Source organism: Entelurus aequoreus, linkage group LG04 (assembly GCF_033978785.1).
Source record: "Entelurus aequoreus isolate RoL-2023_Sb linkage group LG04, RoL_Eaeq_v1.1, whole genome shotgun sequence".
NCBI lineage: Eukaryota > Metazoa > Chordata > Actinopteri > Syngnathiformes > Syngnathidae > Entelurus > Entelurus aequoreus.
The window spans coordinates 1,707,347-1,733,610 of record NC_084734.1 but is presented as its reverse complement, the minus strand read 5'-3'; the positions used below and the strand labels follow the sequence as shown (position 1 = coordinate 1,733,610).

The 26,264-nt window shown below is 38.6% G+C and overlaps 2 protein-coding genes across 3 annotated transcripts; both read left to right on the top strand.

Moving 5' to 3' along the window:
- Nucleotides 1-911: 911 nt before the first annotated feature.
- Nucleotides 912-21,883, top strand: tspan7 (tetraspanin 7). Its single transcript, XM_062043362.1, has 8 exons — nt 912-1,121; nt 7,480-7,668; nt 7,737-7,811; nt 7,905-8,000; nt 12,157-12,312; nt 14,349-14,432; nt 21,321-21,400; nt 21,461-21,883. The coding sequence occupies exons 1-7, from the start codon at nt 1,035-1,037 to the stop codon at nt 21,387-21,389; spliced, it is 756 nt and encodes a 251-aa protein (XP_061899346.1). The 5' UTR covers nt 912-1,034; the 3' UTR covers nt 21,390-21,400; nt 21,461-21,883.
- A 1,716-nt stretch (nt 21,884-23,599) lies between these two features.
- On the top strand, nt 23,600-25,588 carry mid1ip1l (MID1 interacting protein 1, like). 2 transcript variants are annotated; one of them, XM_062043361.1, is made up of 2 exons: nt 23,600-23,756; nt 24,543-25,588. In XM_062043361.1, the coding sequence occupies exon 2, from the start codon at nt 24,597-24,599 to the stop codon at nt 25,119-25,121; it is 525 nt and encodes a 174-aa protein (XP_061899345.1). In that variant the 5' UTR covers nt 23,600-23,756; nt 24,543-24,596; the 3' UTR covers nt 25,122-25,588. The 2 variants fall into 2 exon arrangements, with proteins under 2 accessions (XP_061899345.1, XP_061899344.1); XM_062043360.1 differs by lacking the exon at nt 23,600-23,756 and adding an exon at nt 24,066-24,398.
- Nucleotides 25,589-26,264: the final 676 nt, after the last annotated feature.

Here is a 26,264-nt window from a genome sequence, read left to right as displayed (position 1 = left end):
TTGTTTCGTAAAATGTTGAAGTGTTTTGCACTTCCAGGCCACCGTAATAACCAGTTTAGTAAAGTGATTAACTGAAGGATTCATAGATAAGTGATATGTTGTTTAAGTTGAGCGTCGTCTGGGGGTCATCTGATAGGCTAAAGCAAAATATGTATGTAACCTATTTTTATGGGATTTCCTCTTTGTGATGTTAATTTATACAGTGTTATACAGAATATGCCGTGAGCTCTTATTTTGAAGGCGCTAAGAGCGGAAGTGATGACACGTTGTAGTGGAGTGTTTTTTTTTTAATGTCGCCTATACTGTATGAAACTACAAAATAACAAAGGGCAAACGGCTCCAGTTTTACACGAGGACCACTTTATTTACTTTCTTTTAATTAAAAAAACCGCTCCACTACAACGTGTCATCACTTTCGCTCTTGGCGCCTTCAAAATAAAAGCTCACGGCATAAAGTACTATATCTATATACTGTATAACAGCGTATAACAGGAACTTAACATCACAAAGAGGAAAGCCCATAAAATTCGGTTACATATAATAGTACGTTTTCAAAGTACTCTTCGGTATTATAGACATATTTATCATCGAACAATAACGGACGTGGTTTAGGGGGAAAAACAAGTAGCATCACGTTTCATAGTTCAGTTACCTGGCACCTAACAGGAAGTTGGAGTGACTTCAACATAAAAGCGCTCAAATTCTCCATTAATGGGAAACTACGTGAGAGTTCAGCTAAATCGTTGAGTTTATGGTCAAACTTATATATTTGGATGTAAAAATACATTATTTTTTTCACACAGCTAAATCAGCCATTGTTATGTAAGTGTGCATTATACTTTACTTTGAAAGCAATATCAGACGACAACACGTTTAAAGATGGCGGTGAACTTTATCTTAATGTTGATTGGCGATTCCCTCGGAAAAATCTGGGCCAGTGACGTCACTTCCTGGCTCTGTGTTCGGAACTTTTTCTTCACCTCTTTCACTCAGCTTTTGTTCTACTTCTCACCGTGAACAGTAACCGACCAACAATGTCGCCACCTTCTCGACGGCTTCAGACGAAGCCAGTGATCACCTGCCTGAAGACGTTCCTCATCTCCTACAGCCTCATTTTCTGGGTGAGCCGCGGCCATGTCGCTGATTGGGGGGTCAACAAGCTAGCAAGCGACAACAATGGGCCTAACAAACCATAAAGTCAACACGGAGACATTTGGCGCATTAAAGGTAGACTTGTGGAGGAATAAGATTTTTTTTCAACAAACTTTAGGGACTCTTCAAGATTTTAGCCCCCGGCAGAAAGGTTCCTTTTAAAAAAAAGTAGGTGATGACGTCACCAAGTGAAGAAAAACAAACATGTGTTTACCTTCTGTTAAAGAGATGGATAATCACAAGGTATGATTATTAAAGATACTTTAACCATCTCCAAGAAAAAGTCACAATTCCAGGAGCTTTACAAGTGAAGGCATGCAAGATTTAGAGGGAAAAGGTACTAAAAATGGCATAATAAGCTTATAAATATATTATTATATATTGTCCAACTCTTTAATTACCGATACCGATATCAACCGATATATGCAGTCGTGGAATTAACACATTATTATGCCTAATTTGGACAACCAGGTATGGTGAAGATAAGGTACTTTTTAAAAAAAAAAAGTAAAATAAGATAAATAAATAAAAAAAAAATTCTTGAATAAAAAAGAATGTACAACAATATAAAAACAGTTACATAGAAACTAGTAATGAATGAAAATGAGTCAAATTAACTGGTAAAGCTTAGTACTATTAGTGGAGCAGCAGCACGCACAATCATGTGTGCTTACGGACTGTATCCCTTGCAGACTGTATTGATATATATTGATATATAATGTAGGAAGCAGAATATTAATAACAGAAAGAAACAACCCTTTTGTGTGAATGAGTGTGAATGGGGGAGGGAGGTTTTTTGGGTTGGTGCACTAATTGTAAGTGTATCTTGTGTTTTTTATGTTGATTTAATAAAAAAAACGATACCGATAATAAAAAAAAACGATACCGATAATTTCCGATATTACATTTTAACGCATATATCGGCATCTCTAGTCCCTAGCGTGTGAATGTTGTCTGTCTATCTGTGTTGGCCCTGTGATGAGATGGTGACTTGTCCAGGGTGTACCCCGCCTTCCGCCCGAATGCAGCTGAGATAGGCTCCAGCGACCCCCCGCAACCCCAAAAGGGACAAGCGGTAGAAAATGGATGGATGATTAATCACAGGTGATTACTAGCTTGCATGATTCAAATTGGCTAAAAAAAAGACCCCAATATTTCTAATGTTATGCAATTTTATTGTCAGAATGTCATCCAGGAACGTTTTTAAACATTTTACATAGGGCTGGGCGTTCCCGCTTATAACTGTATCACAATATAATTGTTCTATATTGGTCGATATCGATAACTAATTTTTTTATGACCGGCAGAAAACCAGATGAAATGTTAACATTTTTACTTCAAATGTAACCTTCCTCTGATTATAATCCCCTCAGCTATCAAAACAGAAAGGAAAGGAAATGTCAACACAATCAATGTAAAGCATGGGTGTCAAACGTACGGCCGGATCGGGCCCGTGAACAGGTTTTCTCCGGCCCGCGTGATGAGTTTGCCAAGTATAAAAATAAGCTGCTTTTTTTTTTAATCAAAAGAAACTGCTGTTCTAAATGTGTCCACTGGGTGTCACAATAGCAATTCTGTTAGGCAAGCAAACAGGGCCAAGCAAGAGGTACACAGTAAAGGGGGACTGTGGCTCATCCTCCTCGACCTACATGAAACTTAAAACCTGACGTGTTATGTCTTCTGCTTCCAACACATGGTCATTCGCCACCCTTGTTGCCCCAAAATGTCTGTCAAACGCAAAAAAGTGAACTTAACCCCTTTGAATAGTTTTTACCTCCGTTTCTTACGGTTTGTTGAGCTAGCACTGGATTGATACGTGGACATGACAAAGGAGGTGTTTGATACCTAGAAGAGTTTACTTGTTGTGTTTGTTGTTCAATCCCAGAACGTCTTTGATTGATTGATTGAGACTTTTATTAGTAGGTTGCACAGTGAAGTACATATTCCGTACAATTGACCACTAAATGGTAACACCCCAATAAGTTTTTCAACTTGTTTAAGTCGGGGTCCACTTAAATTGATTCATGATACAGATATATACTATCATATATACTATCATCATAATACAGTCATCACACAAGATAATCACATTGAATTATTTACATTATTTACAATCAGTGGGGGGGGTGGGGGGTAAGTAGTGGACATAGAGAGAGAGAGAGAGAGAGAGAGAGAGAGAGAGAGAGAGAGAGAGAGAGAGAGAGAGAGATCAGAAGGCATAAGAAAAAGTATCTGCATTTGATTGTTTACATTTGATTATTAGCAATCCGGGGAGGGTGTTAGTTTAGGGTTGTAGCTGCCTGGAGGTGAACTTTTATTGCGGTTTTGAAGGAGGATAGAGATGCCCTTTCTTTTATACCTGTTGGGAGCGCATTCCACATTGATGTGGCATAGAAAGAGAATGAGTTAAGACCTTTGTTAGTTCGGAATCTGGGTTTAACGTGGTTAGTGGAGCTCCCCCTGGTGTTGTGGTTATGGCGGTCATTTACGTTAAGGAAGTAGTTTGACATGTACTTCGGTATCAGGGAGGTGTAGTGGATTTTATAGACTAGGCTCAGTGCAAGTTATTTAACTCTGTCCTCCACCTTGAGCCAGCCCACTTTGGAGAAGTGGGTAGGAGTGAGGTGGGATCTGGGGTGGAGTTCTAGAAGTAACCTGACTAGCTTGTTCTGGGATGTTTGGAGTTTAGATTTGAGGGTTTTGGAGGTGCTAGGGTACCAGGAGTCTGTGACTTCAAAGTTGAATCCTGGCTTTGTAGATCCACTGAGACCAAGTCTAAGCTCATTGTGTTTTTGAAGCTGCACCAATTTCCTCAGAACTTTCAACAAACTCGGAAGTGTTTTGTCCAGAGGATTATTTGTGATTTGTATGTTTTCATTAGGTGCTTGTTCTATTTTTGGCCAGAATAAAACAAAGAAAACAACCTGGAGTTGTCTTTATGTTGAAGTTATCATGCCATGATTTTACCATTACGGCCCACTTGGGAATAGATGTTCCTCCGTGCGGCCCCCGAGCTCAAATGACTTTGACAACCCTGATGTAAGCACAATTGTAAAATCACTTAAAAATAACCTCTTTAAATGAAGGTGCAAAATAAGTAATACTGTATGTAAGAAATGTAACAAAATAGTGCAAAGTGTGAAAATGTAAACATTAGGAAACCTGAAAAGAAAATTTTTTTTGCAAGGTTACAGCCAGGAAATGACGTGGTCTGTGTTACATTTAATTTGGTCTGTTATTCTTATTTGGGTATGGAACTGAGTTTATCATATGCAGTAATTATTATTGAACCACATTATTATTTTAAAGTAGCATAGTTGTTATGTTTTGTCATTTATTTTATTTATACAGTCCAGGGGCCGTACTTATCAAGCTTCTTAGAGTGCCATTTTACACTTAAGTCCTGAGAATTTGCGAAATTTAGTCCTACTCTCAAACTTAAGAATAAAAGCTTTTTATCAACGTTCTTAAGTCTAAGAATCACTCCTACTCTCCACGATATTTAAGAGACCTTCAGAGGTGTCTTAAGTGGTTAGGAGTTGCCAGCAGGGGATGGCACTGAGGCGAGAGAGACGTGCGCGAACGTTCAGGGAACGGAACAATGTTTTGTTTTTTTTGATGACGAGCAGCTGATCAAAGGGTATCGTTTAGACAGAGCGGATATTATTTTTGTCACAGATTTAATACTTTTCGATTCCTTGTTGATTTCTGCATGTGTCTGCAGTGGGCTAGTATATATAGAGCCACCCACACCAGTTTCAAATTAGTTGCCTAATTAATGAATTGGAAAGAAAATGTTATGACAGTAGCGTATGTGTGTGGCCGTGAGGTGAGTGACGTCAGTGAGTGTGTGGGCGATAGAAGAGAGGGAGCGGTAGCGTGAGTGCCGGCGGGGACTAGTTTGTTTTGTATTATTTTGTAGTTTATTGTCAAAATATACACTCCCATTGTCCACTTAAATATTTCCAAGATATTTCTTTATTCTTAGACAACGGATTCCCTTCCGTGATTGGTCATTTCTATGGACACAGAAATGACGTCACCTAAAATTGCGTTTACGGCACATAGTAATGTCGTAATTCAGCTCTGAGTGTGACACTTAAGATTCAGTCCTACACTTGGCTGAAAGTGTGAGTAAGACGCTTGATAACTAACTTTTAAGTGCAGCTTTCAGCGAAGAATTTATTTACTCTTAAGTCAACTCTTAGCAGACTTCTTAGGAGTCATTCTGAGAAGCTTGATAAATACGGCCCCTGGTCACTGACCATATAGCGCTTAAGGTTAAAGAGCTTGTACGGTTCCAATAAATTGCATGAATAATCTTAAGTATAATGCAATATTCTTTTGTCATTAATCACATGAGTTAACTTTTGACAGCCTAATCAAAGCACTAAACAAGATAAGATAAACCAGGGGTCACCAACGCGGTGCCCGCGGGCACCAGGTAGCCCGTAAGGACCAGATGAGTAGCCCGCCGGCCTGGTCTAAAAATAGCTCAAATAGCAGCACTTACCAGTGAGCTGCCTCTATTTTTTAAATTGTATTTATTTACTAGCAAGCTGGTCTCGCTTTGCCCGACTTTTTTAATTCTAAGAGAGACAAAACTCAAATAGAATTTGAAAATCCAAGAAAATATTTTAAAGACTTGGTCTTAACTTGTTTAAATAAATTCATTAATTTTTTTTACTTTGCTTCTTATAACTTTCAGAAAGACAATTTTAGGGAAAAAATACGAAGAATATTTGTGAAATATTTCTTCAAAGTTATTATGATTAAAATTCAAAAAAATTATTCTGGCAAATCTAGAAAATCTGTAGACTCAAATTTAAATCTTATTTCAAAGTCTTTTGAATTTCTTTTAAAATTTTTGTTCTGAAAAATCTAGAAGAAATAATGATTTGTCTTTGTTAGAAATATAGCTTGGTCCAATTTGTTATATATTCTAAAAAAAAAATTGTGGATTGGATTTTAACCTATTTAAAACATGTCATCAAAATTCTAAAATTAATCTGTAGTGGATTGTCCGAAGCTTAAACAGGCAACAAAAGTAGTTTAGTACAACAAATTTATTTACCCATTATCAGAAGTGCAGGTTGAATTAAGTTGGCCGTGCAGACAGACCACATGTTACTCCGGAGCAAACAAGACACACACAAGCCAAAATCACTCTCGAGTTCCGGTCTTCTGCCATTTTTTATGTGTCTCTTGTGCGTCATTGTTTGTTATCTAAATGCGTCAATGTCTTGTTGTTTTCCCTATCTGTTCCATAACAACTCGAATCCTTTAGACAGTCAACACATTCTGTAGACAGGTTGGCACGACTTAATATTCACTTTTGTCCCACAACTGGTCCATTCAATGGCACAAAATACAAGAGAATTGAAAATGAGCGGACATTCTTAAAAGACAAGAAATATAGGTCAAAAGGTCAGAAATTCTACGACAAATCTTAATCAGGAAAAATTACTAATGATGTTCCATAAATTATTTTTTTAATTTTTTCAAAAAGATTCGAATTGGCTAGTTTTTCTCTTCTTTTTTTCGGCTGAATTTTGAATTTTAAAGAGTCGAAATTGAAGATAAACTATGTTTCAAAATGTAATTGTCATTTTTTTCGTGTTTTCTCCTCTTTTAAACCGTTCAATTAAGTGTAAATATAATTAATTATTAATAATAACAGAGTTAAAGGTAAATTGAGCAAATTGGCTATTTCTGGCCATTTATTTAAGTGTGTATCAAACTGGTAGCCCTTCGCATTAATCAGTACCCAAGAAGTAGCTCTTGCTTTCAAAAAGGTTGGTGACTCCTGAGATAAAAAGTTCAGGCTTCATAGTGCAATTGCGCTTCCTTCCCCCTTTTCTCACACATAAGAGCAAATTAAATGCACGGATTCAGCAAAATTCCGTCCATTTTGCCACAAAACGGCACAAAATATGTTTGAGAAATGAGTGTGACAACATAGAACACACGCTCGATGGCTTTAGTATTTGTAGCACCTTGACAATATAATTGTGTCGATACAATACAATACAGGAGAGCTTGATAATAACATCTTTGAATGGCGCTTACAAGGAGTTGTTGTTGGCCATGTTTTTATCTTTGTACTGTGTACTCTGCAACTTTTTATGGCATCTGGGTCCATTTGTGGGGAAACAACCTTCATAGGGTTAGTTGATGACAATGGTTTGTTGAAGCATAGAATTGTTCAACATATACAGTAGGTTAGGTTGTATTTGTATGATTCCTGTGAGAATCCTGCGCGTGACTAGCTGCAGGTCTCATCTCTTGTCAGGTCACGATGGGGAAAAAACGAACTTCTTTACTCAGTTCACAGGCATGATCCTGCTGGCGGTGGGCGTGTGGGGCAAAGTCAACTTGGAGGCGTACATGGTGCTGGCTTCCGACGAGACCACTAATGCGCCGTACGTCCTCATCGGCACCGGCGCCGCCATCATCATTTTCGGGCTGTTTGGCTGCTTGGCCACATGCCGGGGCAGCCCCTGGATGCTCAAACTGGTCAGCCACAATCCAGCCACTACTTTGCTTGTCAAGTGTGTATTAACCCCGCCCCCTGCACCCAACAGTATGCCATGTTCTTGACTGTGGTCTTCTTGGCTGAGCTGGTGGCCGGCATTTCAGGCTTCCTCTTCAGGCACGAAGTGAGTTGTTGATGGCCAAACATCACACCTGTCTTTTCAAGATGAAGCCAGGCAGCCTCCTCATCGCTGCGGTTGTCATTTGTTTTTGTGCAGATAAAGGCTAAACTAGGCAGCGCCTACAAAAATGCAGTGAAGTCCTACAACAACACTGAAAGCAGCAGAACTGCAGTGGACATCATTCAGAGGACTGTAAGTGTTTATACTCTAGGACATCATTCAGAGGACTGTAAGTGTTTATACTCCTGGACATCATTCAGAGGACTGTAAGTGTTTATACTCTAGGACATCATTCAGAGGACTGTAAGTGTTTATACTCCAGGACAGGGGTCACCAACGCGGTGCCCGCGGGCACCAGGTAGCCCGTAAGGACCAGATGAGTAGCCCGCTGGCCTGTTCTAAAAATAGCTCAAATAGCAGCAATTACCAGTGAGCTGCCTCTATTTTTTAAATTTTATTTATTTACTAGCAAGCTGGTCTCGCTTTGCCCGACATTTTTAATTCTAAGAGAGACAAAACTCAAATAGAATTTGAAAATCCAAGAAAATATTTTAAAGACTTGGTCTTCAGTTGTTTAAATCAATTCATTCATTTTTTTACTTTGCTTCTTATAACTTTCAGAAAGACAATTTTAGAGAAAAAAATACCACCTTAAAAATGATTTTAGGATTTTTAAACACATATACCTTATTACCTTTTAAATTCCTTCCTCTTCTTTCCTGACAATTTAAATCAATGTTCAAGTAAAATTTTTTATTTTTATTGTAAAGAATAATAAATAAATTTTAATTTAATTCTTCATTTTAGCTTCTGTTTTTTCGACGAAGAATATTTGTGAAATATTTCTTCAAACTTATTATGATTAAAATTTTAAAAAAAATACTCTGGCAAATCTAGAAAATCTGTAGAATCACATTTCAATTGTATTTCAAAGTCTTTTGAATTTATTTTAAAGTTTTTGTTCTGGAAAATCTAGAAGAAATAATGATTTGTCTTTGTTAGAAATATAGCTTGGTCCAATTTGTTATATATTCTAACAAAGTGTAGATTGGATTTTAACCTATTTAAAACATGTCATCAAAATTCTAAAATTATTCTTAATCAGGAAAAATGACTAATGATGTTCCATAAATTCTTTTTTTAAGTTTTTCTCTTCTTTTTTTCGGTAGAATTTAGAATTTTAAAGAGTCGAAATTGAAGATAAACTATGTTTCAAAATTTAATTGTCATTTTTTTTGTGTTTTCTCCTCTTTTAAACCGTTCAATTAAGTGTAAATATCATTAATTATTAATAATAACATAGAGTTAAAGGTAAATTGAGCAAATTGGCTATTTCTGGCAATTTATTTAAGTGTGTATCAAACTGGTAGCCCTTCGCATTAATCACTACCCAAGAAGTAGCTCTTGGTTTCAAAAAGGTTGGTGACTCCTGCTCTAGGACATCATTCAGAGGACTGTAAGTGTTTATACTCCTGGACATCATTCAGAGGACTGTAAGTGTTTATACTCCTGGACATCATTCAGAGGACTGTAAGTGTTTATACTCCTGGACATCATTCAGAGGACTGTAAGTGTTTATACTCCAGGACATCATTCAGAGGACTGTAAGTGTTTATACTCCTGGACATCATTCAGAGGACTGTAAGTGTTTATACTCCAGGACATCATTCAGAGGACTGTAAGTGTTTATACTCCAGGACATCATTCAGAGGACTGTAAGTGTTTATACTCCTGGACATCATTCAGAGGACTGTAAGTGTTTATACTCCTGGACATCATTCAGAGGACTGTAAGTGTTTATACTCCTGGACATCATTCAGAGGACTGTAAGTGTTTATACTCCTGGACATCATTCAGAGGACTGTAAGTGTTTGTACTCCAGGACATCATTCAGAGGACTGTAAGTGTTTATACTCCAGGACATCATTCAGAGGACTGTAAGTGTTTATACTCCTGGACATCATTCAGAGGACTGTAAGTGTTTGTACTCCAGGACATCATTCAGAGGACTGTAAGTGTTTATACTCCTGGACATCATTCAGAGGACTGTAAGTGTTTATACTCCAGGACATCATTCAGAGGACTGTAAGTGTTTATACTCCAGGACATCATTCAGAGGACTGTAAGTGTTTATACTCCTGGACATCATTCAGAGGACTGTAAGTGTTTATACTCCTGGACATCATTCAGAGGACTGTAAGTGTTTATACTCCTGGACATCATTCAGAGGACTGTAAGTGTTTATACTCCAGGACATCATTCAGAGGACTGTAAGTGTTTATACTCTAGGACATCATTCAGAGGACTGTAAGTGTTTATACTCCAGGACATCATTCAGAGGACTAAGTGTTTATACTCCAGGACATCATTCAGAGGACTGTAAGTGTTTATACTCCAGGACATCATTCAGAGGACTGTAAGTGTTTATACTCCTGGACATCATTCAGAGGACTGTAAGTGTTTATACTCCAGGACATCATTCAGAGGACTGTAAGTGTTTATACTCCAGGACATCATTCAGAGGACTGTAAGTGTTTATACTCCAGGACATCATTCAGAGGACTGTAAGTGTTTATACTCCTGGACATCATTCAGAGGACTGTAAGTGTTTATACTCCTGGACATCATTCAGAGGACTGTAAGTGTTTATACTCCAGGACATCATTCAGAGGACTGTAAGTGTTTATACTCCAGGACATCATTCAGAGGACTGTAAGTGTTTATACTCCTGGACATCATTCAGAGGACTGTAAGTGTTTATACTCCTGGACATCATTCAGAGGACTGTAAGTGTTTATACTCCTGGACATCATTCAGAGGACTGTAAGTGTTTATACTCCTGGACATCATTCAGAGGACTGTAAGTGTTTATACTCCTGGACATCATTCAGAGGACTGTAAGTGTTTATACTCCAGGACATCATTCAGAGGACTGTAAGTGTTTATACTCCTGGACATCATTCAGAGGACTGTAAGTGTTTATACTCCTGGACATCATTCAGAGGACTGTAAGTGTTTATACTCTAGGACATCATTCAGAGGACTGTAAGTGTTTATACTCTAGGACATCATTCAGAGGACTGTAAGTGTTTATACTCCTGGACATCATTCAGAGGACTGTAAGTGTTTATACTCCAGGACATCATTCAGAGGACTGTAAGTGTTTATACTCTAGGACATCATTCAGAGGACTGTAAGTGTTTATACTCCAGGACATCATTCAGAGGACTGTAAGTGTTTATACTCCAGGACATCATTCAGAGGACTGTAAGTGTTTATACTCCAGGACATCATTCAGAGGACTGTAAGTGTTTATACTCCAGGACATCATTCAGAGGACTGTAAGTGTTTATACTCCTGGACATCATTCAGAGGACTGTAAGTGTTTCAAATCAAACTTTTGGACACCTGTATGAGCTGCCAGGTTATACGTGTCACTTCCAAAATAATACTGAGGTTTTTTAGGGCTGCAAACTATATCAACATTTTTGTATTGATCAATATGGATCATTATTTTAGGACTTACTTATGAATAGAGTATTTATTAGTGGAGAAGGTGTGTTGGATGAGGTAATAAGATCATGCAGATTTCAGACACTAGATGGCAGTAGTGTATAGGCTATTGAACACCACACCGTGTAGTTTGGGAAGTGTTGCTACACCTGTTAGCTTGTCCCTCTGATTGTTCAGTGAATGCTGTTAACTGATTGGCTGTTAGCTTGTCCCTCCGATTGTTCAGTGAATACTGTTAACTGATTGGCTGTTAGTTTGTCCCTCTGATTGTTCAGTGAATGCTGTTAACTGATTGGCTGTTAGCTTGTCCCTCCCACTGACTTCCTGTGTCCCGTGTGCTGGGTTCCCAAAGTGCGAGTGACTTCATGAAACAAATCTTGCTTCATAATTTCTGGTGTCCTCAGACCAAAAAATATGTGGAATATTTTATCAAAAACATTTTATATTGATGTCTATGTGGATGTATATTGATCTAGTTGTATCGTCTCTCTAGTAAGTGTTATGCTAAAAGAAGTCTTTCATAGCGGTTGTCCCAGCTGACATGAAGTGTACCAACAAGGCACTTTGAAGCTCTTTGTACCAAAGAGTCCAAACATTATATCAACAGTGTACAATAAGTGTGCCATCCTATTTCATTTGAAGTGTCGTAATTACCGTTAAAGTACCATTTTTTTTAAAAGCTCAGTGTGTGTGAGTCCATTTGTGCAGACATGTGTGCCATAAAATGAGGAAAAGTGTAAATACTGAAACCTTCTTCAAGCTAAGTAGATTAGAAAAAGTCAAGTGGTTGTGTATTTGTGCATGGATGATTGTAGCAGATCATTGTCTTCTTCAGTTACATTGCTGCGGGGTGAATAACTACACGGACTGGGACGACACAGACTACTTTAAAGACAACGGAATCCCCGCCAGCTGCTGCAAAGTCAACAGCAACTGCCCCCCGGAAACCCTGAAAGACTTGGAGAAGGCCCAGAGTGAAGTGTACTCCACCGTGAGTTAAGCACACATTTCTTTCATGCAACTTCAGAGATGATAAACATGTCCTAGTTTCAAATGTGCACCACTTTGTTTAGCATTACTGCAAACGCGTCATGTGTACCGCAGCCCGTTTAGGCAGCACAATGTACAGGTGCAGTGGTTGAGCCTGAATGAAGACTTAGAGGCCTACTGAAATGATTTTTTTTTATTTAAACGGGAATAGCAGATCCATTCTATGTGTCATACTTGATCATTTCGCGATATTGCCATATTTTTGCTGAAAGGATTTAGTAGAGAAAATCGACGATAAAGTTCGCAACTTTTGCTCGCTGATAAAAAAAAGCCTTGCCTGTAGCGGAAGTAGCGTGACGTCACAGGAGCTAGTATTCCTCACAATTCCCCGTTGTTTACAATGGAGCGAGAGAGATTCGCACCGAGAAAGTGATGATTACCCCATTAATTTGAGCGAGGATGAAAGATTCGTAGATGAGGAACGTTACAGTGAATGACTTGAGAGGCAGCGATGGACGTATCTTTTTTCGCTCTGATCGTAACTTAGGTACAAGCTGGCTCATTGGATTCCACACTCTCCTTTTTCTATTGTGGATCACAGATTTGTATTTTAAACCACCTGGGATACTATATCCTCTTGAAAATGAGAGTCGAGAACGCGAAATGGACATTCAGTGCCTTTTATCTCCACGACAATACATCGAGGAAATGCTTTAGCTACGAGCTAACGTGATAGCATCTTGCTTTAACTGCATATAGAAACAAAAGAAATAAACCCCTGACTGGAAGGATAGATAGAAAATCAACAATACTATTAAACCGTGGACATGTAAATACACGGTTAATGCTTTCCAGGCTGGCGAAGGTTAACGACGCCATTGAAGCTAACTTAGCAACCGGACTGCACAGAGCTATGCTAAAAACATTAGCTCTCCACCTACGCCAGCCAGCCATCATTTGCTCATCAACACCCGTGCTCACCTGCGTTCCAGCGATCGGCAGAAGGACGAAGGACTTCACCCGATGCGTTTGGCGGCCCGGAGACATAGGAAGTCAAGGTGAAGTCGGCGGCTAGCGCTCCAACAAAGTCCTCCTGGTTGTGTTGCTGTAGTCCGCTGCTAATACACTGATCCCACCTACAACTGTCTTCTTTGCAGCCTTCATTGTTCATTAAAAAAATTGCAAAAGATGTCCAGAATACTGTGGAATTATGAAATGAAAACAGAGCTTTTTGTATAGGATTCTACGGGGTACCATAACTTCCGTTACTCGAACTTCGTCACGCGCATACGTCATCATACCGCGATGTTTCAGCCGGATATTTCCCAGGAATTTTAAAATGTCACTTTATAAGTTAACCCGGCCGTATTGGCATGTGTTGCAATGTTAAGATTTCATCATTGATATATAAACTATCAGACTGCGTGGTCGCTAGTAGTGGCTTTCAGTAGGCCTTTAGGCCGTCAGCTGCTTGCACTTTATTTACAAAGCACCACATAAAAACAGTTAGTTTGACAACGTGTAGTTAAAATACACATTGATTCATTTCTTTTTTAGGAGGAAAAATATACCTTGACTTGATTTTTTTTTTTTAATTATAATTTAGTTAAACTAATGCAAACCTTTTTTTTTTTTTACAAAAATAATAATAAATAAACCAAACAAAATAAGCTTGTAGAATCATGCATACGTTTGTTATTTTACCTCTCCAGCAGGCTACTTATCATCTAAAGATGCTTCTTTACCAATTAGTATCATAAATCTTTTTCTTAATACATAATTGACTTGAGAAAATAGTCATTGAATAATTAGAGGATGATTTTCAAGTCATTAGAGAGCGGCTGCTTCCAAAGAGAAAGCACCCTCCCTTCTGACAAGGAGGATTTCATCTGAAGACCATGTAGACAACTATTGAGGTGCTAATCCATGAAGAAACCAAGAATATCCTCAAGTGGAGACAAGTCTTGCTTCCACAAATATTTGATGACATTCCACAGTGGAGTCCGTAATCTAAGAAAGAACTTCCATGTCCTGCAGGGCTGCTTCACGCTAGTCACTAATGTGATGGAGTCCAACCTGGGGATCATTGCTGGCATCTCCTTTGGCATCGCATTCTTCCAGGTACTCGATCATTTATCTCTTTATTAATTACCAAGGCACTTCTTTTTTCCACACTAAATTCATATAGCACCATTGTTTGTGTCTTTTCATGTCTTTTTACATGTTTTCAGCTAAAGTTGTGTGTTCACCAACAAATTCGGTTTGTGGAAATAAACTGTTTTGAAATTCAGTGTAAAAAAAATTCAGTGCAGGAATTTGTTGCTTCAAAAGTCAAGACTCACTTGCGGTAAATTAAGAGTGAAGGAATGCAGCTGAGATAGGCTCCAGCACCCCCCCGCGACCCCGAAAGGGACAAGCGGTAGAAAATGGATGGATGGATGGAATGGATCCTGTCTCAGAAGCAGCCAATGAGGTGTCAGGTTTGCAGTAACCCCTCGGACATCAGACACATGAACAATAACAAGATCTGGTAGCTCAGTTACAGCTCATGTTATTCTATTCTGTGTTATATGTGTTTTATGTTGCACCATTGCGCCAAGTATCTATTCTGTGTTATATGTGTTTTATGTTGCACCATTGCGCCAAGTATCTATTCTGTGTTATGTGTTTTATGTTGCACCATTGCGCCAAGTATCTATTCTGTTATGTGTTTTATGTTGCACCATTGCACCTAGTATCTATTCTGTTATATGTGTTTTATGTTGCACCATTGCACCTAGTATCTATTCTGTGTTATATGTGTTTTATGTTGCACCATTGCGCCAAGTATCTATTCTGTTATATGTGTTTTATGTTGCACCATTGCACCTAGTATCTATTCTGTTATGTGTTTTATGTTGCACCATTGCGCCAAGTATCTATTCTGTTATATGTGTTTTATGTTGCACCATTGCACCTAGTATCTATTCTGTTATGTGTTTTACGTTGCACCATTGCGCCAAGTATCTATTCTGTTATGTTTTATGTTGCACCATTGCGCCAAGTATCTATTCTGTTATGTGTTTTATGTTGCACCATTGCGCCAAGTATCTATTCTGTGTTATATGTGTTTTATGTTGCACCATTGCACCAAGTATCTATTCTGAGTTATGTGTTTTATGTTGCACCATTGCACCAAGTATCTATTCTGTGTTATGTGTTTTATGTTGCACCATTGCGCCAAGTATCTATTCTGTTATGTGTTTTATGTTGCACCATTGCACCAAGTATCTATTCTGTGTTATATGTGTTTTATGTTGCACCATTGCACCTAGTATCTATTCTGTGTTATGTGTTTTATTTTGCACCATTGCGCCAAGTATCTATTCTGTGTTATGTGTTTTATGTTGCACCATTGCGCCAAGTATCTATTCTGTGTTATGTGTTTTATGTTGCACCATTGCGCCAAGTATCTATTCTGTGTTGTGTTTTATGTTGCACCATTGCGCCAAGTATCTATTCTGTTATATGTGTTTTATGTTGCACCATTGCGCCAAGTATCTATTCTGTGTTATATGTGTTTTATGTTGCACCATTGCGCCAAGTATCTATTCTGTGTTATGTGTGTTTTATGTTGCACCATTGCGCCAAGTATCTATTCTGTTATGTGTTTTATGTTGCACCATTGCGCCAAGTATCTATTCTGTGTTATATGTGTTCTATGTTGCACCATTGCGCCAAGTATCTATTCTGTGTTATGTGTTTTATGTTGCACCATTGCGCCAAGTATCTATTCTGTTATGTGTTTTATGTTGCACCATTGCACCTAGTATCTATTCTGTGTCATATGTGTTTTATGTTGCACCATTGCGCCAAGTATCTATTCTGTGTTTTATGTTGCACCATTGCACCTAGTATCTATTCTGTGTTATATGTGTTTTATGTTGCACCATTGCGCCAAGTATCTATTCTGTGTTATTTGTGTTTTATGTTGCACCATTGCGCCAAGTATCTATTCTGTGTTATGTGTTTTATGTTGCACCATTGCGCCAAGTATCTATTCTGTGTTATATGTGTTTTATGTTGCACCATTGCGCCAAGTATCTATTCTGTTATATGTGTTTTATGTTGCACCATTGCACCTAGTATCTATTCTGTGTTATATGTGTTTTATGTTGCACCATTGCGCCAAGTATCTATTCTGTGTTATATGTGTTTTATGTTGCACCATTGCGCCAAGTATCTATTCTGTTATATGTGTTTTATGTTGCACCATTGCACCTAGTATCTATTCTGTGTTATATGTGTTTTATGTTGCACCATTGCACCAAGTATCTATTCTGTGTTATGTGTTTTATGTTGCACCATTGCGCCAAGTATCTATTCTGTGTTATATGTGTTTTATGTTGCACCATTGCGCCAAGTATCTATTCTGTGTTATGTGTTTTATGTTGCACCATTGCACCTAGTATCTATTCTGTTATATGTGTTTTATGTTGCACCATTGCGCCAAGTATCTATTCTGTGTTGTGTTTTACGTTGCACCATTGCGCCAAGTATCTATTCTGTGTTATGTGTTTTATGTTGCACCATTGCGCCAAGTATCTATTCTGTTATATGTGTTTTATGTTGCACCATTGCGCCAAGTATCTATTCTGTGTTATGTGTTTTGTTACACCATTGCGCCAAGTATCTATTCTGTGTTATGTGTTTTATGTTGCACCATTGCGCCAAGTATCTATTCTGTGTTATGTGTTTTATGTTGCACCATTGCACCTAGTATCTATTCTGTGTTATGTGTTTTATGTTGCACCATTGCGCCAAGTATCTATTCTGTTATGCGTTTTATGTTGCACCTTTGCGCCAAGTATCTATTCTGTTGTGTTTTATGTTGCACCATTGCGCCAAGTATCTATTCTGTTGTGTTTTATGTTGCACCATTGCGCCAAGTATCTATTCTGTGTTATGTCTTTTATGTTGCACCATTGCGCCAAGTATCTATTCTGTTATGTGTTTTATGTTGCACCATTGCACCTAGTATCTATTCTGTGTTATGTGTTTTATGTTGCACCAATGCGCCAAGTATCTATTCTGTTATATGTGTTTTATGTTGCACCATTGCGCCAAGTATCTATTCTGTTGTGTTTTATGTTGCACCATTGCGCCAAGTATCTATTCTGTGTTATGTGTTTTATGTTGCACCACTGCACCTAGTATCTATTCTGTTATGTGTTTTATGTTGCACCATTGCGCCAAGTATCTATTCTGTTATGTGTTTTATGTTGCACCATTGCACCTAGTATCTATTCTGTTATATGTGTTTTATGTTGCACCAATGCGCCAAGTATCTATTCTGTTATATGTGTTTTATGTTGCACCATTGCGCCAAGTATCTATTCTGTTATGTGTTTTATGTTGCACCATTGCGCCAAGTATCTATTCTGTTATATGTGTTTTATGTTGCACCATTGCACCAAGTATCTATTCTGTTATATGTGTTTTATGTTGCACCAATGCGCCAAGTATCTATTCTGTTATATGTGTTTTATGTTGCACCATTGCGCCAAGTATCTATTCTGTTATATGTGTTTTATGTTGCACCATTGCGCCAAGTATCTATTCTGTTATATGTGTTTTATGTTGCACCAATGCGCCATGTATCTATTCTGTTATATGTGTTTTATGTTGCACCAATGCGCCAAGTATCTATTCTGTTATATGTGTTTTATGTTGCACCATTGCGCCAAGTATCTATTCTGTTATATGTGTTTTATGTTGCACCATTGCGCCAAGTATCTATTCTGTTATGTGTGTTTTATGTTGCACCATTGCGCCAAGTATCTATTCTGTTATGTGTTTTATGTTGCACCATTGCGCCAAGTAAAATTCCTAGTTTGTGAGCCCGTTCTCAAACAATGGCAATAACAACTCTTGTGATTGTGATGCTGACCTGACTCGGGTCAACCAGAAGTGAGTCTTGAGTTTTGAAGCAAGAATATTTCTGCACTGAATTTTTAGACACAAAATTTAAAAACACTGTCTTTTTTGTTTTATTTCATATTTTATCTTTACATATTAGTGCGCAATATGTAGTAGTTATGACCATTTTTTGTTGTCATTACATTTTACTCCTGCATGTAAAACAAGATAATTTCCCCATTGTGGGATAAAGAAGTATCCTTCAACAAACATTGGGATCACAATTTTCATTCAATGTAATCGTCAGCATCATTTGATGTCAAAAAAAATCAGCCTTGGTAATAAAGACCTAAATGAAGCTCCATACTTTGCATGGATTATGGGTTATAGTTAATATTATATTTGCATGGATTAGGGATTATAGTTAGGGATGTCCGATAATGGCTTTTTGCCGATATTCCGATATTGTCCAACTCTTTAATTACCGATACCGATATCAACCGATACCGATATCAACCGATATATGCAGTCGTGGAATTAACACATTATTATGCCTAATTTGGACAACCAGGTATGGTGAAGATAAGGTACTTTTTAAACAAATTAGTAAAATAAGATCAATAAATTAAAAACATTTTCTTGAATAAAAAAGAAAGTACAACAATATAAAAACAGTTACATAGAAACTAGTAATGAATGAAAATGTGTAAAATTAACTGTTAAAGGTTAGTACTATTAGTGGAGCAGCAGCACGCACAATCATGTGTGCTTACGGACTGTATCCCTTGCAGACTGTATTGATATATATTGATATATAATGTAGGAAGCAGAATATTAATAACAGAAAGAAACAACCCTTTTGTGTGAATGAGTGTAAATGGGGGAGGGAGGTTTTTTGGCTTGGTGCACTAATTGTAAGTGTATCTTATGTTTTTTATGTTGATTTAATTTTTTTTTTAAAAAACGATACCGATAATAAAAAAAACGATACCGATAACTTCCGATATTACATTTTAACGCATATATCGGCCGATAATATCGGTAGGCCGATATTATCGGACATCTCTAGTTATAGTTATTATTATATTTGCATGGATTAGGGGTTATAGTTATTATATTTGCATGGATTATGGGGTTATAGTTATTATATTTGCATGGATTAGAGGTTATAGTTATTATATTTGCATGGATTAGGGGTTATAGTTATTATTATATTTGCATGGATTAGGGGTTATAGTTATTATATTTGCATGGATTAGGGGTTATAGTTATTATATTTGCATGGATTAGGGGTTATAGTTATTATTATATTTGCATGGATTAGGGGTTATAGTTATTATTATATTTGCATGGATTAGGGGTTATAGTTATTATTATATTTGCATGGATTGGGGGTTATAGTTATTATATTTGCATGGATTGGGGGTTATAGTTATTATTATATTTGCATGGATTAGGGGTTATAGTTATTATATTTGCATGGATTAGGGGTTATAGTTATTATTATATTTGCATGGATTAGGGGTTGTAGTTATTATTATATTTGCATGGATTAGGGGTTATAGTTATTATTATATTTGCATGGATTAGGGCAGGGGTCGGCAACCCGCGGCTCTAGAGCCGCATGCGGCTCTTTAGCGCCGCCCTAGTGGCTCTCTGAAGCTTTTTCAAAAATGTATGAAAAATGGAAAAAGATGAGGGGAAAAAATATATATTTTTTGTTTTAATATGGTTACTGTAGGAGGACAAACATGACACAAACCTCCCTAATTGTTATAAAGCACACTGTTTGTATTAAACTTGCTTCACTGATTCGAGTATTTGGCGAGCGCCGTTTTGTCCTACTAATTTTGGCGGTCCTTGAACTCACCTTAGTTTGTTTACAATGTATAACTTTCTCCGACTTTCTAGGACGTGTTTTATGCCACTTCTTTTTCTGTCTCATTTTGTCCGCCAAACTTTTAACGTTGTGCGTGAATACACAAAGGTGAGTTTTGTTGATGTTATTGACTTGTGTGGAGTGCTAATCAGACATATTTGGTCACTGCATGACTGCAAGCTAATCGATGCTAACATGCTATTTAGGCTAGCTATATGTACATATTGCATCATTATACCTCATTTGTAGCTATATTTGAGCTCATTTAGTTTCCTTTAAGTCATCTTAATTCAATGTATATATCATGACACACTATCTGTTTGTAATATGGCTTCTAATTTGTTGCGGCTCCAGACAGATTTGTTTTTGTATTTTTGGTCCAATGTGGCTCTTTCAACATTTTGGGTTGCCGACCCCTGAATTAGGGGTTATAGTTATTATATTTGCATGGATTAGGGGTTATAGTTATTATATTTGCATGGATTAGGGGTTATAGTTATTATATTTGCATGGATTAGGGGTTATAGTTATTATATTTGCATGGATTAGGGGTTATAGTTATTATATTTGCATGGATTAGGGTTTATAGTTATTATATTTGCATGGATTAGGGGTTATAGTTATTATATTTGCATGGATTAGGGGTTATAGTTATTATTATATTTGCATGGATTAGGGGTTATAGTTATTATTATATTTGCATGGATTAGGAGTTATAGTTATTATTATATTTGCATGGATTAGGGGTTATAGTTATTATTATATTTGCATGGATTAGGGGTTATAGTTATTATATTTGCATGGATTAGGGGTTATAGTTATTATATTTGCATGGCTTAGGGGTTAGTTATTATATTTGCATGGATTAGGGGTTATAGTTATTATATTTGCATGGATTAGGGGTTATAGTTATTATATTTGCATGGATTAGGGGTTATAGTTATTATTATATTTGCATGGATTAGGGGTTATAGTTATTATATTTGCATGGATTAGGGGTTATAGTTATTATTATATTTGCATGGATTAGGGGTTATAGTTATTATATTTGCATGGATTAGGGGTTATAGTCATTACAATCAACTTGAAATTGAATCCATATCAGCTGCCTGCCATTGTACTCTGACACAACCTTTGCTTATTAAAGCAGAATTCCACCATTCTTACTGTTTGCACGCAAAAGGTGAATTTATGGCGTGTCTGTATTTATCAAAGTGTGTTCCTCCGCTCAGCTCATTGGAATATTCCTGGCCTGCTGCCTGTCCCGATACATCACAAACAACCAGTACGAGATGGTCTAAGTGTCCTGGAGGTGAGGCTCCCCGTTGCGTGAGTGCGAGATGAAAAAGTAATAACCTTTTGTCTTTCACAGGTGACTTCATGTGTGCTGCTCCCGACTGACCCTTCTGTGATTTTAGACTCTTTTTTTTTTTTTTTTTAGAGTGACAAACCAAACCTTGCTGCCTTTTTTAATTTACTCACACTACACACGGCTGAGGAGCACAAGGGAATTTTGCAAAGGGAGTATCAAAAGGAAAAGGTAGTTTTCCTCCTCAATCAGGGACCAAAGCATTTCATACAAATGTTGTTTACTTGGAGAAAGAATGAAAATGTTCATCACGTAGCTAAAGTACCTCTCATTGTCTTGACATTTCTTCAATAATGTGCCTAAGTAAGAATAAATGAAGCTGTAAAGAGGGATATTAAGATGCCAGCATACATCAATAACATGTCAGTGTTTAATTGCTTTACCTTTGTGGATGCATGTGAAATATTAAATGTGAATTCACGCAAATATTCAAGTGACATTATTTCAAAAACTATATAGCAAGTGTATTATTATTAGCTTGTTTATGTTTTAACTAGGGCTGTCAAAATGAACTCACAAAATAATATTGCATGAATCATTTATTTTCACCGAATAAGCTCTCTATGATACGGTTAGTGATCAGGGGCCGTACTTATCAAGCTTCTTAGAGTGCCATTTTACACTGAAGTCCTGAGAATTTGCGAAATTTAGTCCTACTCTCAAACTTCAGAATAAAAGCTTTTTATCAACGTTCTTAAGTCTAAGAATCACTCCTACTCTCCACGATATTTAAGAGACCTTTAGAGGTGTCTTAAGTGGTTAGGAGTTGCCAGCAGGGGATGGCACTGAGGCGAGAGAGACGTGCGCGAACATTCAGGGAGCGGAACGATGTTCTGGATTTGTTTGATGACGAGCAGCTGGTCAAACGGTATCGTTTAGACAAAGCGGGTATTATTTTTGTCACAGATTTAATACTTTTCGATTCCATGTTGATTTCTGCATGTGTCTGCAGTGGGCTAGTATATATAGAGCCACCCACACCAGTTTCAAATTAGTTGCCTAATTAATGAATTGGAAAGAAAATGTTATGAGAGTAGCGTATGTGTGTGGCCGTGAGGTGAGTGACGTCAGTGAGTGTGTGGGCGATAGAAGAGAGGGAGCGGTAGCGTGAGTGCCGACGGGGACTAGTTTGTTTTGTATTATTTTGTTGTTTATTGTCAAAATATACACTCCCATTGTCCACTTAAATATTTCCAAGATATTTCTTTATTCTTAGACAACGGATTCCCTTCCGTGATTGGTCATTTCTATGGACACAGAAATGACGTCACCTAAAATTGCGTTTACGGCACATAGTAATGTCGTAATTCAGCTCTGAGTGTGACACTTAAGATTCAGTCCTACACTTCGCTGAAAGTGTGAGTAAGACGCTTGATAACTAACTTTTAAGTGCAGCTTTCAGCGAAGAATTTATTTACTCTTAAGTCAACTCTTAGCAGACTTCTTAGGAGTAATTCTGAGAAGCTTGATAAGTACGGCCCCTGATGAATGCATACGTCGGTACAAAAACCAGTGAGGAGACTCTGACTTGTGTGCTCGCTGGCAAATTTTACTCCAAAATAAAGCCTGGAAGAAGTTCACATTGTGCAAACCAAACGTTTAGAAACGTTCCTGGGTGACAATGAAACTGCATTTGTGTACAAATATTGTTTTTTTTTTCTTAAGCTCATTTCAACCATGCAAGCCTGTGATTAATCTCATTTGTTTTATAGAATACAGTAGTTCTAGCAGTCACTTCCTGTTGACAACATGATGAAAGAGGACATTGCAGACTGCTCTTCAGGAACTGAAAGACAACAACAGCCCTGTGAAAGGGACACATGATATGAAGAATAATGTGATTGTGACTGGCTTGTGCTTTAAACCATAACATTGAAACATGCATTCACTGTATCTATTTAAGGACAGAAAATACCAATACCTTTAATATCTGATGAATAATCCGAGATAACAGTTGTCAATGGAGGAGTTTAAAACTCGTTTTACCGTAACAAGCTGACTCTTTATTGATAACGTAATTTGTACACATTACTTTATTAGAAAATGAGGAAGTCATGGAAGGGATAGGATCTGCGTCTTCCTATACTCTTAACAATATTTTTAATTAAACAAAAAAAGTAGCACAATGCAAGTGTGCACATATAGTTGTAAAATGCGCATCAACAGGTGAAACAAACGACGTTGATGACCACCTCGCGTTGTTAAGTCACCTGTGCTTGTCTTGAACGCCACATAGCCGGCGGGCCCTGAACGCAGCACTGGAGCTAAACCGTCGCCGACATTTCAAGCGCATTTCCTGGTAAGCTTGACTTCTTTTTTTTTACCTGGTATGGTGTTTTTTTAATTATTATTTCAAAAAGTAACTCGGCAGCCACTTCCATCAAAACTAAAAGGCTTTAATGTGAAGTTTGCTCGACCACCGGGTGGCGCTAATGGCGCACACCGTTCAAACTACACAGCTTTGTTGTCTTTATTGTTGAATTCACTTTGTTGTCTTTATTGTTGAAGGATTGTGTATGTTGTCTTTATTGTTGAAGGATTGTGTTTGTTCACGCTGGCTTTGCCTTTGGGGGGTTTTTTTTTAGTCACGGCTTTGACAAAGTAGTATAAGAAGCTAACAGCTAATTGCGCACATGAAAGAGCTTTTGAAGTGAAATCCTGATTGGCTGAAATCGGATCAGACGCTTTGAAGACCCGCCCTCTTCCTGCTTGCCGGCCAATGGACTTGTTGGAAACGGGCGGATGGGCGGAGCTCGGGGGGTTTCCGCACTGTTGCCGGCAGCAGCGGCTATAAAAGCAACATTCAGGCTGCTGGTCTGACGAGGAAATTCCGACTTTCCTTCACGGCGGGTGGTTACAGGCTTTCCCCTTAAATCTCCCTCTTGGATGTCACCGACCAGCCCACCCTGAAATATTTCAGCAGGTTACCAAGGAACCTGAGGTAAGTTGTTTTTTGGAATCATTAGGATGTTTTTTGATGCCGGAAGTCAAGGTCACGCATGCTACACAATGAAAAGGATTCATGCTTGTTAGTCGAGCTTACATGCGTGCGCACCTTTTGTTTGATTCCTGCCCTTGTTTGCAGCCTTAGCCACCACCTGCCAGCCAGTAACTAAGCAAAGCCCAAAAGCCTTCAGCCATGATGCAGATCAGCAGCGACTCGGCCACCAACAAGCATTCCCTCATCAACGTCATGCACCGCTTCATCGCGGCTGCCAACAACATGGACGAGACCATCATGGTGCCCAGCCTGCTGCGAGACGTGCCCCTGGAGGAGCAGGCGGCAGGCCGGGTGGAGCCCAACAACAACAACAACAACAGCGGCGGTGGCGGTGGCGAGGGGGAGCCGTGCACCACGCAGCAGAGGGACATGTACGAGCATTACCTCCTGCTCAAGTCTATCAAGAACGACATGGAATGGGGTCTACTCAAGCGGGAGATGAGCGGCGGCGCCAGCTTCCTGGAGATGGCCGTCAAGCAGGAGGAGGAGCAGCAGCCCGTCACCTGGGAGCCGCCGGCCCTGGCTGACAACGCCGACCTGGAGCACCAGTTCCACTTCCACCTGCGAGGACTCTTCGGGGTGCTGTCCAAGCTCACCGTGCAGGCAGACCACCTCACCAGCAGATACAAGCGAGAGATTGGAGGTGGAAACTTCATGAGATAAACACCAGCCTTGTACTCCTCCCTCGGGACTCGATGGGTTAGGGTCCCCCTTGTCTTTCCCTTACGGAGCATCTGCACTCCAGCCTCCCCGCCCTGCAGAAACCGGTGATGCCTAGCAGCACCACGTCCCGGCTGAGCGGGACACTTTAGTGCTCGGTGGAGGTTTTAACTGTCCCAAATGAAGCACAGCAGAATTTCACCATGGATTGGTTGACGAGAGCGTGAATAAAAGCTTTGACTGTAGGAGAAATTGAATGCTGGTTATTCTGTCCCTTCTCCTTGTTGGTGTGTGGTTATTTTAAAGTGAGCTTAAAAGGGCTCTTAGGATTACTGTAACCTGGCGTGCCTTGACTCATCCTCCTGTTTGCTTCCCATTGTCTAACTGCTTCAACAAGCTCTTATTTGTCCTAAAATGTTGATTTTATATTGTGCAAAAAGTACAAATAAAAAAAATGGATAACTTTTCAATTTTGGCTGATCTTTCCGGTCGCTGTATCTATATGTAACAAAGGCTACATTCACACTCGGGGTCGGAGGTCCAACCTATCATTTTTGTCAAATCCGATCATTTTAGTGGCTGTTCACATTACAAAAGAAATGGAATATGAGAGCGGCATTGAACGGGCCCTAGCCAATGTTGCGCCACAGGGCACACATGACCGTTGCGGTCACGTCCTAAAACTTCCCTACCCCCAAGATCTACTCATTTTCGCCATTCCTGACGTGCCTGCAAAATGTGGACTTTTTATGCATGCTAAGGGCCTCCAAAAGGCGTTCAAACGTAGAAAATAATTTCCAATAGGCCCTTGTCAATCAATCAATTGTCCGCATCTCCCCTGTGGGGCTTGCTCTGCTGCTCAAAAGAAAAAGGGGAAAATAAATGAATAGAAAATAAATCCACTTCAGACGGTCCATTTGTAGCAGATAGGATCAAGATCGAGTTTCTAACGTTTTTTGCAATCAAAGCCAAACCCACATCTTGTCATTTGTAGAACATGTTTTAAAATGTATAATCACACATCAATATAGTATCCTTGGCCCAAAGTGCAGAAATAACAGATCGCACAGTTTTTGCCGCTAGGCTCCACCCATTACGGGTAGGTTGGAACAGAGGACCCCATCAGGGACTTCAGGGTGTCATAAT

Bases quoted from the DNA above. Each gene is read 5' to 3' on its own strand.
- tspan7 (XM_062043362.1), top strand. From the start codon at position 1,035: ATGTCGCCACCTTCTCGACGGCTTCAGACGAAGCCAGTGATCACCTGC. The intron at 7,812-7,904 runs GTGAGTTGTTGA...GTTTTTGTGCAG, and splicing joins GCTTCCTCTTCAGGCACGAA to ATAAAGGCTAAACTAGGCAG. The intron at 12,313-14,348 runs GTGAGTTAAGCA...CATGTCCTGCAG, and splicing joins AGAGTGAAGTGTACTCCACC to GGCTGCTTCACGCTAGTCAC.
- mid1ip1l (XM_062043361.1), top strand. From the start codon at position 24,597: ATGATGCAGATCAGCAGCGACTCGGCCACCAACAAGCATTCCCTCATC.